At 48.7% G+C, this 15734-nt stretch overlaps 1 protein-coding gene across 4 annotated transcripts in view; it reads left to right on the top strand.

The window, feature by feature from the left end:
• The window catches only part of fars2 (phenylalanyl-tRNA synthetase 2, mitochondrial), an 87156-nt gene that overhangs the window by 14662 nt on the left and 56760 nt on the right, over positions 1-15734 (top strand). For all 4 annotated transcript variants that reach the window (XM_076971149.1, XM_076971151.1, XM_076971148.1 and 1 more), the window contains exons 2-4: positions 10730-11379; positions 11809-11971; positions 12088-12219. In XM_076971149.1, the coding sequence (XP_076827264.1) occupies positions 10738-11379; positions 11809-11971; positions 12088-12219 (937 nt within the window). In that variant the 5' untranslated portion in view covers positions 10730-10737. The remainder of the gene's footprint in view (positions 1-10729; positions 11380-11808; positions 11972-12087; positions 12220-15734) is intronic.

The raw sequence follows: 15734 nt of genomic DNA, 5'->3' as shown, positions 1-15734 counted from the left end.
TTTGTGTTGGCCATTTACCCTGGAGCTGCTCATCCAGACTTCCAGTCTGAATCTGCTCCTGGATTTCATAATCACTGGTATTTATTTGAGATAATAGAACATAGGTATTCCAGTCACGGCTTTTGAGTTACAGATACTACAGATTTTCTACCCTTCTTTTAAATAGGAATCAGATATTGTGACTAACCAGCCAGTCTGTCGCATTTACTGGTTGATTCAAAATCAACCAACAGATCTAGAGTCCAGGTCTGTGGTTGAATTCCTCTACTCTAGGCTTTTGTTTCCTGACTGCTGTGCTGCTGTTGGCAGGATCTTTCCAGGTGACAGTTCGGTCTCGATCCATTATTTGACATTGACACTACAAACAGCAGCAACAACATAACATCCAGTGCCACACCAGTACCGTCTCGGAGTCACGGCTGTGCCAAGAACGCAACACCATCCAGATAATCTGGTCAGCATCGTTCTGATCGGGGAGCCAAAACCACTTCGCATTGAATGAGGAAGAAGGTGATGAATTGTGCATCGCAGCAGATGGGTTGCAGCCTGTGGTTTTACACGTAAAAACTGCACCTGTAATGTAAGGGAAGCTAATGAACTAATGAAGTACCAGTGTGTGCATATCAAGAATGTAGCTGCTTATGGTTAAGCGTCATATTCTGGGCATGCACTCCAAACCTGTTCAACCTGTGCTTATCAATACGTAGAGAAATGAGATGCATACAGTCACTCTCTTACATTGTGGTTTCTTCTGTGAAAACAAAACTGACAGTGGTATACAGTAATAATTTATTGCCACAGGGTACTAAAAAAAAGAATGTGTTGGAAGAATGGGCATCTCGCACAGACCTGCAGAAATTGGCTGATATTTAAATCATTATGTTCCTGTTAGTTTGTGTCAGTAGGGCAAATGCAATTTCACATCAGCATGTTTGTGTGGGTCTTATGATTCCCAAATTGGCTTTTTTTTCCTAAGATGTTTTGAACAATGTAAAGAGAAACTTTAGGCTATATTCAAATTTTGGAAGTAGGCTAATGACACTTTGTCTAACATTATGTTCTACTCTACAAAGTATTGTACGAGGAGTTGGGTTAGTAGTGATGTAAAACGAATTCAGAGCAGCTCAGTTCTGCTCTATGGTAATGGGGAGGAATGGGGAGTTTTGTACCTCAAGTCATTATATTACATTGAATTATCAATAAAACAACATGTTGTTGTTTGCATTTTCGTCCTACATATCAATAATGTAGCGGCCTGCATCCGAAGTACATTATGGTGTCATTTCCATGCTTAGCATCGTTCTTATAAAAAAAAAAAAAACGAAATGAGTAATAAGAGTCATGGCTTCTCAGGATTTTCCTGGTTGGCTGTTACACAGTATCTGAATCTTTGTCAAAATGGAGATACATCATACGTAGGCCTCCGTATGTGCGCATGGCTCGTTTTTTAATACATTACTTTTACTCAGCCACCAGTAGACTGCTCTGCAGTGCCCGAGGTCCTCGCCCCCACTTCACCCTGTGCCCACCGGAGCTCTCTGGGCTTCCTGGCAGTGGCAGTCCGCCCTGGCGCGCGCAGAGTTATGGTCACTCGAGGCGTCAGAATGCGCGCGTTGGCCAGCCGGTCCCGGCCACGGGCACCACGCCCGCTCTCCGTGCCAGGCTGACCCTCTGAAAATAGCCCGGAAAGAAAGAAGGAAAGATCGAGAGCTCTGTGGGAGTGAGGCCGGAGGAGAAGGGGGCGGGGCCACGCCGGCCGCCTCCCCCGCCATGTTCTGCCATGCAGACCTGTCGGTGTTTAGAGCTGAACGCACACCCGTGGCTTCCCCTGCCTGGGTGTCTGGGCACACCAGCCCTCGTCAGCCTGTCACAGCGCCGAGACACTTGCTTCCTGTAGTTTTAATGTCAACCTGCTCATTTTTAGCTGTTCCTGTTTTATTATGGTTCGTGGTTTCAGTCCACTTTGGAATTGTGCTGTACAAAATATTATTCTTTATATTAAAACTCTTTATATATAATATATATATATATATATATATATATATATATATATTTAAATATTTGCACTGTACTGTGTGCACAGTAACTTATTGTCCCTGGATCATAAGGATAGGCTTTTCCATGCTGAAGGTCTTTGTTTTTTTGTCTTTTGTTGTGGTGTTTGGTGGTTTCTGTACCCACAATTGTTTTGTGTGTTGAGTTCTTCAAATGTACATTTGAGTTCTCAGTGTTCTTTTAAAGACTGGTCAAAAGTGGAAACTCCAACAGAGGTCGAGAGGTTTTTGAAACTTTGGAAAGGTTTTTGAAAGTTTTGAAACAGCTGGAATAAAGTCATTTTGGGAAGATTTCTGCTGCTTGGTCATGAAAGGAAAGTGAACAACTGTAATGTGTGACTTTGAAGTTAAACATGCAGATATTGCATAGCTTACTTTTAGATGTCAGGCTGATTCAGTTATTAATGGTGAACCTAATGTTCAAGCTGTGTTAGGTAATGATGCATTGTGATATGCATATTGGTAATGAAAACTATACATCATACTTACCAAGGAATGTTACTCTCTGGCTACACACACCATGAGCGCAAACAAGCACAGACCGGGAGAAAGACGGGATTTATGATCCATAAACCTGAGGCAGGATAGGGATAGAATTCCCAAAGATGTAAAAGGGTAGGTCCTGAAGTATTATTGGTGTGTGTGTGTGTGTGTGTGTGTGTGTGTGTGTGTGTGTGTGTGTGTGTGTGTGTGTGTGTGCGCGCTCATTCAGCAGACATACTCTGGAAAACGCCTAATTCACACCATCAATTACACAGACTCACACACACACAATGCTGCTCTGTCTCTGTACTTGCTCATCCCTCTCCACTGCATCCAGTGGATCACATTCACTACACAGCTCATACATGCGTTTCCCTCCTCCCATGGTCCACACACGCCTCACTCTCTTCTTGTCCCCAGACGCCTCACTCTGTTCTCGTCCACACACGCCTCACTCTCTTCTCGTCCCCAGACGCCTCACTCTGTTCTCGTCCCCAGACGCCTCACTCTCTTCTCGTCCCCAGACGCCTCACTCTGTTCTCGTCCCCAGACGCCTCACTCTCTTCTCGTCCACACACGCCTCACTCTCATCTCCTCTCAGTTGTCTACTCAGGTTGTGTCCCGCTCCCTCTCCAGTGCTCTTCTCTCTTTTGCTCAGTCACTTGTTTGGTTTCCATATCTCTTTCATTTCCCCCTTTTCTCTCTTTCTGTTTTTCCTCTCTTTTGTGCTGTCAGACTGGGGCTGTCACTCCACCCACCCCCACTGGGTCCCTGCTTTTCTCCATCTGTCGCCATGGCTTCTTTTGGCTTTTAATCCCCTGACCTCCCCCCCCTTAACCTTCTTCCTGTTTGGAAGTGCTCAGTTGCCATCTCACTGCTGCTTTGATACTGCTTCTTTTTTTTTTGCATGGCTCCTCTGATCTGCGTTGCGGTTGCTTTCAGCAGTCGGCTCTTGTCTCCAGTCTCAGAGAGCGCTCGCCTCCTTCCCGCGTGGCCACGTAGCTTCTCGCTCCTGAACCACCTGAGCAGCAGCCAAAGTAAATCCTGCCACTGCGAATGTGTGTGCACAGTTGCCATCTGTATGCGTGAATCCCAGCCGTACTGTCTGACCTCTCCATTATCGTATTCGGGTAGGTCCCGTCTTCCTGCCTCAGGCCAAGCTGCCTCTTTTATCACCCTGTCTCACTAACACTCATAATGTCCATTTATAGGACCTCCTACAGTTCCATGTATTTTATTATCATCTTTTAATTTTCTTTCATTGTATTATCGATTCCTAGTGGTCTGGTTCTATTTTCAGGGTGGTCAGTTTGAGTTTCTTTCTCTCTTTATCCTCTCTCCCTCCCCCTCTCACACTCAGCCCCTCTCTCTCTTTCTCTGCCCATCTCTCTCTCTCTCTCTCTCTCTCTCTCTCTCTCTCTCTCAGTCCCACTCTCTCTCACCCTCTCTCTTTCTTGTTCTTTTTTTATTTCTTTCATGCTCTCTCTCTCTCTCTCTCTGAGGTCAGGGCGAAACGCTCTGCAGATGTGTGCAGGCTGGTCAGGATGTTGACAACATGGGGCTGTGCCTCATTGGCCCCAGCATTACTGTAGCTTCAGTAGTCCCATCTGGGCCATGTGGGCCACAGCTGCCTCCAGCCCTGGTGGTGCTACTCACCGCCCCGCTCACGCCATACCGCACACGCTGCAGCACTTACACACCGTAGGGAGCTCCCAGGGACTGACGTCATCCTGCCACAGCAAATCGCACTTCAGAAGGGACATTCTTGTAATCTTGTCAAGAATTGTGCTGTATGCAATGAAACCAAGGCTTGTTTTAAGAGGATAAGGTACGCCTCTTGTTTTTCAATACAAGTTGGACCAGATGTAAGCGCCAACTCAAACCCAGTCTTCCATTTCATTCACTTACAGCCACAGAAACCATATACACACACAGCTGTGATAAAATGTTTATCAATATCATCTAATTATTACTATCAAAGTATCATTTAACATACATGCACATTTTGCATTTGCATATCTTTATTGTACAATGCTTGGTCGAGGTCTTTTATTTAATAGTGAAATCTCTTTGATGACAAAAGCCTACACCGGGTTTCTGATCACATCAAAATATCAGTATACGTGTGTGTGTAAAAGATGTTCATGGATGAAGGGATGGATTGATTCTTTGTCACTTGTTTGAGAGTTCCATGGGTTGTTTCTGCACTGGTCTAAGATGGGGGTGAGCTCACACTCTAAGAGCCATTCACACAAAAATGCACATCAGTCTTGGTTCATAAACTTATTTTTTCCCTCCAAACAGCGATAAAACAGCAGCACACCCCACCCCACCCCACCTTTGCCTTTACCGCACGCAAACACGCCCCAAACGGCCAGGAGCGATTGCTATGCAGTGTTTCACAGTGCTGCAGTGACATCATTTCGTCTGTGCGACTTCAAAGGCGTCTGCGGGAGAGAGGGTGTGAAGGAAGACGGCGGCAGGCTGTCTCACACGAATCCTCGGCACCGTTCAGCGCGTCTCCTCAAAGCCCTTGGCTCCCTCAGCTCCCACACGACCGCGCTGCGGATCTGGAGGGAAATGTTGGCCGCTTGATCCTCGTACTGAGACTACCCTCATCTCTGTGGTTTAGGCTCCCCACTCTGAGGCGGCTTTATTAGGCCTTCTAACGCCTCTCAAGGATGCCTGGGAATCCAGGTCACGATAGAAGGTCGAGCTGCATCCGTGTGGGGCTCTGGCAGGTCTGCCATGACCTTCGACCTCTGGGCACATGGTGTGTGGCACAGTGGACAGACACCTTTACACAAGACTGGCTCCATTAACCTCTGTAACAATCGTGGTGATTAATTCAACCAGAGCTGCACTTCCTTCCCACGTGCTCAGCTGTGTGTGCGCTTACCGAAGACTAAATAGTGGTGCAGTACACTGGTGTAGAATTGGTTTTCTTCAAGAAATTGAAACAAGATCAAATGTACCGATATCTGAGTAAGAGAATCCCTCCAAAATTGGATCTAGTAACATATTAATACAGTCATTCCATCATGTTCTACAAGTCTAGAAACACTACAGTTTTTTGTGACTTAAAATAAATCACATTGGTTTTAATCAGAACTGTTTTTCAGCAGTCCTCAAAAATAGAGTGTCTGCACTAGCATCCGCTTGTGATAGCAGAGCCACATCGTTCCTTATTAGCAGCACCATGTGACTCAGAGAATCAAAGTTTGCTGTGCTCGTTATGATCACATTTTGAAGATGAGCTTTAGTTTTCTGAGGTATGTTCATTTTTAACGCCCATTTGAAAGCAGTTTCGTTCGTACTTGAACAAGGCGCTCATTCCAGAAGGGGTGAGCCCAGGGTTGTTCAGTGATGCGGTCGATCCAACACCTTCTGTCTTTCTTAAACAGGGCATCTCTACTCAATCAAGCTTAACACATTCAGGCTGAACTGAAGAAATCAGGATACACTCAACGGAGCCTAGTAGATGTGTCCAGTTATTATGCTGTTTCTTCATTTTGTATAAATTTGAGGATGAAAAAGATATCAAGATTCCAAACGTTAAATAGATTAAACTTAAAACAGTGAAATAGCTATGTTCTTCACCTTGATAGGCTACATGAGGCTGTAGATTATTCTGGATTCGAGCTAGCTAGATATTGACATGTGTCTTTAGGTTTGCAGATGAGGGATTGCTTCATGTCCTCATGTCGCTTCATGTCGAGAAGCCGCAGTAGGACGTAGCTTTGTCGAGTTTTCTGCACGCGTGCACAGACGCTGCAGCCCACGTGTGTGCGAGGACACCGAGGGACGGGGTGGCGTAGCGCTGTGAGGGTGGAGGAGGCGATTGCTGCCTGAAGCTTCCAGAGCAGGCGTGAGGGCGAACGTCGGCGCGTGACCAACCTGACCGGCCCCTGGTTCCTCCCCCGCCGTGCCTGTGCACCATGTCACACAGATGCAGTTAGGCTCTGGGCTATGCCACTACCTGCTGACACAGAAGATGCACATAATGGCTACAGGTAGAGGCAGAAACTGCACCCTGAATACATTAACCCCCTTTGTCCTTGAGATCATTTTGGGGAGAGCGGTACCATCTTCAATGATCCAGAAAGTCACTTCAACCAGCAATGCACTGTAATGTAGAAGCTGTGGTATGGGTAAATGGTTCATGATGGGTGGGAACATGGGTGAGCCATATGACATTGAGCTCTTTCTAATACATTCTAATACATCTGGGGTGTCGGACTGGGACCTTGATTGAGAAGGATGGATTTTCAGATCCTGGCACACCTGAATGATGCAGACCAGGAAGACACAGCCTGTTGATTTTGTTGTAGAAGACACAGCTTGTTCACGCGGTCCAGGAGCACACATCCTGTTCGTTGGGTACAGGTGGACATATCCTGTTCGTTTGGTCCTGGATGACACAACCTGTTCATTCAGTCCAAGCTGTCTGCTCAGTCCAAATAGAAGTCTGTTCTGTTTGCTTTGTCCAGGAGGACCGAGCCTGTTTGTTTGGTTCAGTGGTCCAGGAGGACACAGCCTGTTTGTTGTTCAGTCCTCAACCTCTTCCTTTCTGTTCTTTATCTTACTCTCCTTTGACTTTATCTGGTGAGATAAGGTGCTTCTCACACATGCTGCCTTCAGCAGGACACATTCATCACACGTCCATACACAACTGCATAAGCACAGGTGCTGAAATATGCGGCGTGCCTCCCCCAGAGCACATGCAGACGCTCTTTGAATGTCAGGACGGTGGGCTTGTAGATTTGTGGGGATTCCTAGCAGGCGTGGCTGGGTGACTGTGGTGAGACCCGATATAAGCGCATGGATGAAGCAGCGTATTCTGCTCATATTACAGCTAGAGAGGTGAGGATGAGCAGCCCAGTGCTCCTCATAAACCTTGCTGCCTGTGTGTGTGTGTGCGCGTGTGTGCGTGTGCGCGCGCGCATGTGTGTGTGTGGTACGGTTAAGAGCATGCTAGATTAAACGTGTTTGTTGCTGGTGGGTGTGTGCTGATATCTTTCTCCTGTTTTTATGTTCTTTGCATAAAACAGAGCAGGTCCACTCTGCCCATTTAATTTGATTTGCAGCGTCCCGTCAGCGGTGCGACTGTAAACCAGACGGTGGAGAGGAACACTGCTCGCAGGATCCTGGAGGATCTGCTGCAGTCACACTGCAGTGCAACACTCTTCCCCTTTGTGCCATGACTAACTTTTCCCACCACTTTGTCTTTTAGCCTTTTAGTCCGTGTGAGAGGGCGTGTCCGTCTTGGTGTGTGTGTTCATGTTAGCCCTGTGCGTCCGTGTGAGCCGTGTGTTTCCTTGTGGGCTTTTGCGCATGTAGGAGTGTGTGTGTGTGCCCATACAGGTGTGTGTGTGTGCCCATGCAGGTCTGTTTGTGTCCATGCAGGTGTGTGTGTGTGTGTGTGTGTGTGTGTGTGTGTGTGTGTGTGTGTGTGTGCCCATGCAGGTGTGTGTGTGTCCATGCAGGTCTGTGTGTGTCCATGCAGGTGTGTGTGTGTGTGTGTGTCCATGCAGGTGTGTGTGTGTGCCCATGCAGGTGTGTGTGTGTCCATGCAGGTGTGTGTGTGTCCATGCAGGTCTGTTTGTGTCCATGCAGGTGTGTGTGTGTGTGTGTGTGTGTGTGTGTGTGTGTGTGTGTGTGTGTGTGTGTGTGTGTGTGTGTCTCCATGCAGATCTGTTTGTGTCCATGCAGGTGTGTGTGTGTGTGTGTGTGTGTCCATGCAGGTCTGTTTGTGTCCACGCAGGTGTGTGTGTGTGTGTGTGTGTGTGTGTGTGTGTGTGTGTCCATGCAGGTGTGTGCGTCCATGGTTTGCTGTCTGTCAAATGCGTTTCCTCTGTTTTGGCAGTTGCTTTCCCAAGAGAGAGGGTCTGTAGAAAAGACAAAGTGTGTCCCATCCATCAGACTGCGGAAATACTGCTGTTTAAGGCAAATATTTATATGAGGCTAAGAGAGAGGGACTGGTAACCTGGGACTAATGTGGGCATCAAACACCCCCCGTGTCCTGAGAGGCTCTGTGGCTGGGCTTCCAGAGGCTCACTTACTCAGAGAGAGAGGGGAGGACTAGGCAAGAAGACTAACAGTTGAAATAATACATCAGACAAAGCAGAAAACCTCTTGTGAATAAAAGCCAAACCTTGAGGAGAGAGCAGATAGGAGTGCAGATGAGAGGCATTGATGACTGCATCATTAAATCAGTGTTTTCCCCCTATAACGTGTGTCTCTGGTCCATATTGATTTACACTACCCCTCTCCTTCACATGATGTTTGAGGGATGTCTGGTTTTTGCTTAATGCATGAAGTGTTCTGCCTTCTGCCAAAAACATCTTTTTTAGCATTTGTTTCTAAGCATGTCTGAAATTATGAAATCAGGCTATAATCCTTGCAGTCAATTGTGATTTTCTAAGCTTATTGCAGGCACTGTTTACCTTTAGAACAGAAGCAGACCCAAGACAAAAGAAAATGACAGCAGTTCTAGAGGGTAGCAGTGATTGGTCACACCATCATGTTACAACACTATAGCAAAAAGAAACTGAATGTCTTTTCTTTTTTCTTAGTTTTTTAGCCAGTTGTTTAGATCTCTCATCCTCCCAGGGGTCTATGCTATACCTTGAGCACTCAAAGATACATTACTCACTCACCGTGTGTCCGGGGAAGGGTGCGTAGGGTGTGTTCACCCCCGTGTGTTCAGGGAGGGGTGCGTAGGGTGTGTTCACCCCTGTGTGTTCAGGGAGGGGTGCGTAGGGTGTGCTCACCCCCGTGTGTTCAGGGAGGGGTGCGTAGGGTGTGCTCACCCCCGTGTGTTCAGGGAGGGGTGCGTAGGGTGTGTTCACCCCATGTGTTCAGGGAGGGGTGCGTAGGGTGTGTTCACCCCCGTGTGTTCAGGGAGGGGTGCGTAGGGTGTGTTCACCCCGTGTGTTCAGGGAGGGGTGCGTAGGGTGTGTTCACCCCCGTGTGTTCAGGGAGGGGTGCGTAGGGTGTGTTCACCCCCGTGTGTTCAGGGAGGGGTGCATAGGGTGTGTTCACCCCCGTGTGTTCAGGGAGGGGTGCATAGGGTGTGTTCACCCCCGTGTGTTCAGGGAGGGGTGCGTAGGGTGTGCTCACCCCCGTGTGTTCAGGGAGGGGTGCGTAGGGTGTGTTCACCCCCGTGTGTTCAGGGAGGGGTGCGTAGGGTGTGTTCACCCCTGTGTGTTCAGGGAGGGGTGCGTAGGGTGTGCTCACCCCCGTGTGTTCAGGGAGGGGTGCGTAGGGTGTGCTCACCCCCGTGTGTTCAGGGAGGGGTGCGTAGGGTGTGCTCACCCCCGTGTGTTCAGGGAGGGGTGCGTAGGGTGTGCTCACCCCCGTGTGTTCAGGGAGGGGTGCGTAGGGTGTGCTCACCCCCGTGTGTTCAGGGAGGGGTGCGTAGGGTGTGTTCACCCCCGTGTGTTCAGGGAGGGGTGCGTAGGGTGTGTTCACCCCGTGTGTTCAGGGAGGGGTGCGTAGGGTGTGTTCACCCCCGTGTGTTCAGGGAGGGGTGCGTAGGGTGTGTTCACCCCCGTGTGTTCAGGGAGGGGTGCATAGGGTGTGTTCACCCCCGTGTGTTCAGGGAGGGGTGCATAGGGTGTGTTCACCCCCGTGTGTTCAGGGAGGGGTGCGTAGGGTGTGTTCACCCCCGTGTGTTCAGGGAGGGGTGCGTAGGGAGTGCTCACCCCCGTGTGTTCAGGGAGGGGTGCGTAGGGAGTGCTCACCCCCGTGTGTTCAGGGAGGGGTGCGTAGGGTGTGTTCACCCCTGTGTGTTCAGGGAGGGGTGCGTAGGGTGTGTTCACCCCCGTGTGCCGGTTGGTCCACCAATGACTCGACTCGCTGCACCTTCGTCTTTAGATCAGAGGGTGGCTGCTTCATAAGCTCACACTCAGGCTCGGTGAACTCGCTTGATATGGGAACGGCACGATTGAGGCCAGGTCTCCTCAGACTGAGCCCCGCAGATCGTAGGCCATGGGAAGAATGCTGTTCAAGTCTCTTTTCTCAGAACTAGGGAAATATTCGGAGGGGACCTTGTCAGTGACCGCCTTACACAGTCTGGCTTATTTGCTTTGATGCTTTGGCCACTTGTTTTGGAATAAAGTTTCTTATTAAAGTTATCTTATGTAGAAATGCAGTTCGAAGTTAACACTTGGGTTTTTTTCCTCTTCCAGGCTCAGCTATGAGGTCATACTGCAGAACCCTGCACAAATCTCTCTCTTGCCTTTTACATCCCACCGCTCAGAGATGCCTGCTCACTTGGCCCAGATCAAAAGGGTTTGTGGTATACAGAAAGCTCTACTTCTCCAGGCAGTTGTCTACTCACCTTTCCTCCCCCGAGCCCAGGATTAGTGACAACTTTGTGGAAGTTCTTGGCCATGTTTATCCGCGAGATGATATGACCAACGTAACAAGTAAAATCCTCTCGAAGGTGGGCCGTGGTCTCCACAACCAGGTCCACCACCCGCTGTGGCTTATAAAGCAGCGAATCAAAGACCATTTCTACCGCTCCTACACAAGCCGGCTGGGCACTCCTCTCTTCTCCGTGCACGATAATCTCAGCCCCATGGTGACGGTGGAGCAGAACTTCGACAGCCTGCTCATCCCTATCGACCATCCCAGCCGGAAGAAGGGCGATAACTACTACCTGAACCGCACTCACATGCTACGCGCCCACACCTCCGCCCACCAGAGGGAGCTGGTGCGCGCTGGCCTCGATGCCTTCCTGTTAGCTGGGGATGTGTACCGGAGAGATGAGATCGACTCCAGCCACTATCCTGTATTTCACCAGATGGAGGGAGTTCGACTCTTCTCCAACCATGAGGTCAGAACATGGTTCCTTTTTCCCCCCAAAGTTCATGGGTCTTGTTCAAATTTAAAATACAAATGTCAGAGGACCTTTTCTGATGAAAAGTTACATTTTACCACACACGTTAAACATGATGTTTTCTGTTAAGTCTTCATTTTGGCAACCGCACTTAATCTGTGCAGCTTTGCACCTCTGAAATGTGAAAAAATAAGTCAATTTGGCCCCACAAACATATCAGAGGATGTTCTCAAGAATCCAAAAACATCATCACACATACTGCCCCTCCCCCGTTCCGCATCACTACTGATTAGCATCAGTAGTCAGAGCTACACGACGTTCTTCGGCGCCACGTTTAAGGGGATTTTAAAGGGATTTGTGGTGACTGTAGTGGGTAGCTGGGGAGAGGCGGGCTGTCTGAAGCCTCATCTGCGAGTGCTTCCACAGCTGTTTGCACACGTGGAGAACGGAGGGGACCTGTCGCTGTTCGAGCGGGATGGCCGCCGCACGCCACAGAAGCAGGAGGGCCACACTCTGGAGGCCGTCAAGCTCGTGGAGCTGAGTCTGAAGCAGACGCTCAGCCACCTTGTCAGGCACCTTTTCGGGGAAGGTAGTGGCACCATCACACCCCCCCTCAGTGTCTGCCATCATATCCATACTCCATCTGGGGTTTTTTCTCATATTTCTCTTCCTTCTCTTTTTTCTTGACCCCCCCCCCCCTTTCAGAGTTGGAGATTCGCTGGGTGGAGTGCTACTTCCCTTTCACGCATCCTTCTTTTGAAATGGAGGTGCGTTTCCAGGGTGACTGGCTGGAGGTGCTGGGCTGTGGTGTGATGGAACAGGAGCTGGTGAATTCAGGTGGGGAAACGCACACCAACACGCGTGTTCATACAGCAACAAACACTTGGATGGTTTAAAAGCAGAACGTGGTCTACAGGGTCCATGGAGGGTCATTTTAATGGGATTAAGAGCCAGTTTTTCAAACCCAGAAGAGCCACGACTCTAGAGTCTTATGTTCTTCAGTGGGGTTGTGTGTTAGGTCTTCCTGCCTCTGCCAGTAGATGGCACTGTTGTGCAGCTCTGCATGCAGGTACCCTGCTGCAGCTGCAACCATTCAGCATTACAGCCGACGGAGAGGTCCAGTCTCCTGGGAAGAGGGAGGGGTGAAGGACACGCTCAGCTGCCCAGACATGGCTCTGCTCCCTGGGGATGAGTTTGGGTTGACCGCCCCCTAGTTCTCCCTCCTACTTGCCACTTAACACGCTGCTCTCGGCTCGTCACTCCTCACTGAGTCTGTCCATGTTAAACACTGAATTAGCCCCCGCCGTCTGCAGCGGGACCGCAGGCATGGGCCGCCTGTCCTGCAACAGTTAATCCATGCAGGAGCTTCTCACACCAGCTTCTGTGGATCTGCAGGTCTGAACGCTGGTGCAGGGGGGTCAGGTTTCCAGCTCCTCTCTGCTTGAACCAGCTCGTGAAGATGCATTTGTCCATTTCTCCTGTTTTAAGCCTGTCTATAATTGAAAGCAGGTGTATAAGAGGCTTCAGTCTCTTAATAGGTCTACATTTCTCTCTCCATTATGACCTCTCTCACTCTTGTTTACTATAAACCCGTTTGTTTGATTCCAGGACGCAATAAGGCTGAATGTGTGAGGCTGAGTGCCAGACTGGCTCAGCCCCATTCCCACTGTAAACTTCTGTTTGAGAGTTTATCATGTTATCATGAGAGCTGCTGTTGATTCTTAAGTCTACAATTACCAGCGCCAGCCTCTCTGCTGAACGGACTGCATGTCTGCCGTGGTTCTCTGTGCTTAAAGCATATAAACAAGCAAATATTTGTACATTTGTATCTGCTTGTATGTTGGTATATCATGTAAACTCATATTTAAGTGTAGTGTAACAAAACGTGCGTGTGTGTATATGCACGTATGTGTGTAAGTGTGTGTGTGTGTGTGTGTGTGGGTGTGTGACACGCATGCAAGATCCTTCCCTTGCTCTCGTTCTTGCTGTTGTCTGTGTATGTCTTCAATCAGCACTTTATCCTTGTGTACACCCACTGTAGTGGCTCTGCATACTCACAACTGGGTAAACAAAGCCCTTATGTCTCCAGACAGCTGTCAGCAGGCCTCACGCCAGGCCCCAGACTTTCCTGCCCAGCCAAGCCCCCTTGCAGTGGCTGTCTGTCAGGGTGTAACCAGACAGTTAATCTCAGTCTCTTTCTCAATCTCTCTTGCTCTTTCAAGCGTTCATTCTCCTGAAATCCTTCAATAAGTTCTTGTTTTTATCATGGCATGTGGATGACAGCCCAGTCCAGACAAAACCCAAAATGTTTATACTCAAAGTGAATATCCTCAAATCCTTCAAATCAAAATCAAGACATTTTCCAATATGAAAACTTTATTCTAGGTAATTATAAAAGGTGGTAAATGCAGAGGTGTAATAGATATAGGTACTGTGAAAAGACTTGGTAAAGAATACAGATGAATAGGTCATGATCAAAGCAGTACTTCTCGGGGAGGTGTGTATACACTTGATTAGATAATCCTTCCTGTGCTTGAGTCCTGTTCAAGCTGTATCATTAGGACAGGTGTCTGTAGCACAGCAGATGGTGATTGCACTGTGAATCAGTCAATACGAGATTTAATTGGCCGCTCGATGAAAATAAAATGGAAAAGCAGCTACGTTTATGACCCAAGTGCGATGCACGGTGGTGTTAAGTCATTGCATGAGCAGGGACATGATGGCTCTTTGAGTGTGTGGCAGCACATGTGGTTGCCTGTTGTAAAACGGGTGATTTTATTTAATGAGTGTAATAGGACGAACACTTTGGCTTTGTGAGGTCGGTAACCCGCAACTTCTCATCATTCCACTAGGCTTAAATATCAAATAACTTCAAAAGTGACTAAAAGAAGGTTAAAGATCTTAAATTAACAATTAATTGCGATGCTGAAGTCTGGAAATGGAGGCGTCACATTAACATGTTTCTTAGGTTCTAGACATATGTCATTGTACAGCATTATTGTGGACAATTAAGGACACATTTACTGCTCAAAGCATATGCAAGAACAAGAAACATATATACCACACTTACATCCACAGTGGTCTGCAACAGATTGGCATAGGCATGGATGTGATGGTTCTTCTTTGATTACTGTGTGTGTGGTGTGTGTGTGTGTGGTGTGTGTGTGTGTGGTGTGTGTGTGTGTGGTGTGTGTGTGTGTGTGTGTGTGTGTGTGTGTGTGTGTGTGTGTGTGTGTGTGTGTGCGCGCGCCTGTGTGGGGTGCAATGCGTATGCGTGTGGGGTGTAGTGTGTGTGTGTGTGTGTGTGTGTGTGTGTGTGTGTGTGTGTGTGTGTGCGCCTGTGTGGGGTGCAATGCGTATGCGTGTGGGGTGTAATGTGTGTGTGTGTGTGTGTGTATGTGTGTGTGTGTGTGTGTGTGTGTGTGTGTGTGTGTGTGTGTGTGTGTGTGTGTGTGTGTTCCCCTGGAGGCTTCCATTGGTTCTCCATTCCTCCCGTTATTGCTCTACACCCTGCGTTCTTCCTGCGTGCAGCAGTGTGCTGGTGCCGGGCGGCCCGCAGGATGACGAGGGTTCTCCGCGCGCTCCGGTTTAGGCAGCGCAAGAGAAGCGGAGACTCTGTGCAAACATCTTTTGTGCTGCTGGGGAGGGTTTTAGCGCGGCCTCCTGCAGCAGCTGTCAGACTGACCTCTCCTGGGCCGCTCGCGTCCACGCCTGCTGTCCTGCTTTCCTCACTCCCAACTCTCCCCTCACTGCTGGATTTCTGACAGAGTCTTCCTGCTATTCTCACTCACAACTCCCTCCTCCTCTCTCTGTCTCTCCTCTGTGCGCTTCGCACGCACACGTGCACTCACTCACTCACTCACTCACTCACTCTCACACACACACATACACACACTTTCACACAAACTCTTCTTTCTCCCATTCTCATTTTCACTCCTAACTCCATAGCTCAGATTCCCATTCTCTCTCTCTTTCTCTTTACCTCTGCCTCATTTCTCTCTCTCTCTCCCTCTATATGACTTCCCATCTCTCTCTCTATCTCACGTCTGCCCTCTTTCTCTCTCTCTTTTGCTCCCTCTTTTTTTTTCTTCTCTCCCTTCCTTTCTTCACTGCGGCAGAGCAGTGTGGCTCCGTTGCCAAGGCAACTCCTCATTCAGTCCTCTTGCAACCCCCTTCCCACACACACACATGCACTCACAATCTCTCTCTTTCTCTCTCATTCTCACTCTCTCACACACTCTCTCTCTCTCACACACACACACCCTTCACTTCAGAGCAGTGAAACAATAAAAAGCTGCCAGCAAGACAGAATTAAACGTGTGGCAGGAGCTCCTCGTATAGGAGACAGCAGC

Source organism: Brachyhypopomus gauderio, chromosome 13, assembly GCF_052324685.1.
Source record: "Brachyhypopomus gauderio isolate BG-103 chromosome 13, BGAUD_0.2, whole genome shotgun sequence".
Taxonomy (NCBI): domain Eukaryota; kingdom Metazoa; phylum Chordata; class Actinopteri; order Gymnotiformes; family Hypopomidae; genus Brachyhypopomus; species Brachyhypopomus gauderio.
This window is presented reverse-complemented; position numbering and strand designations above follow the sequence as displayed.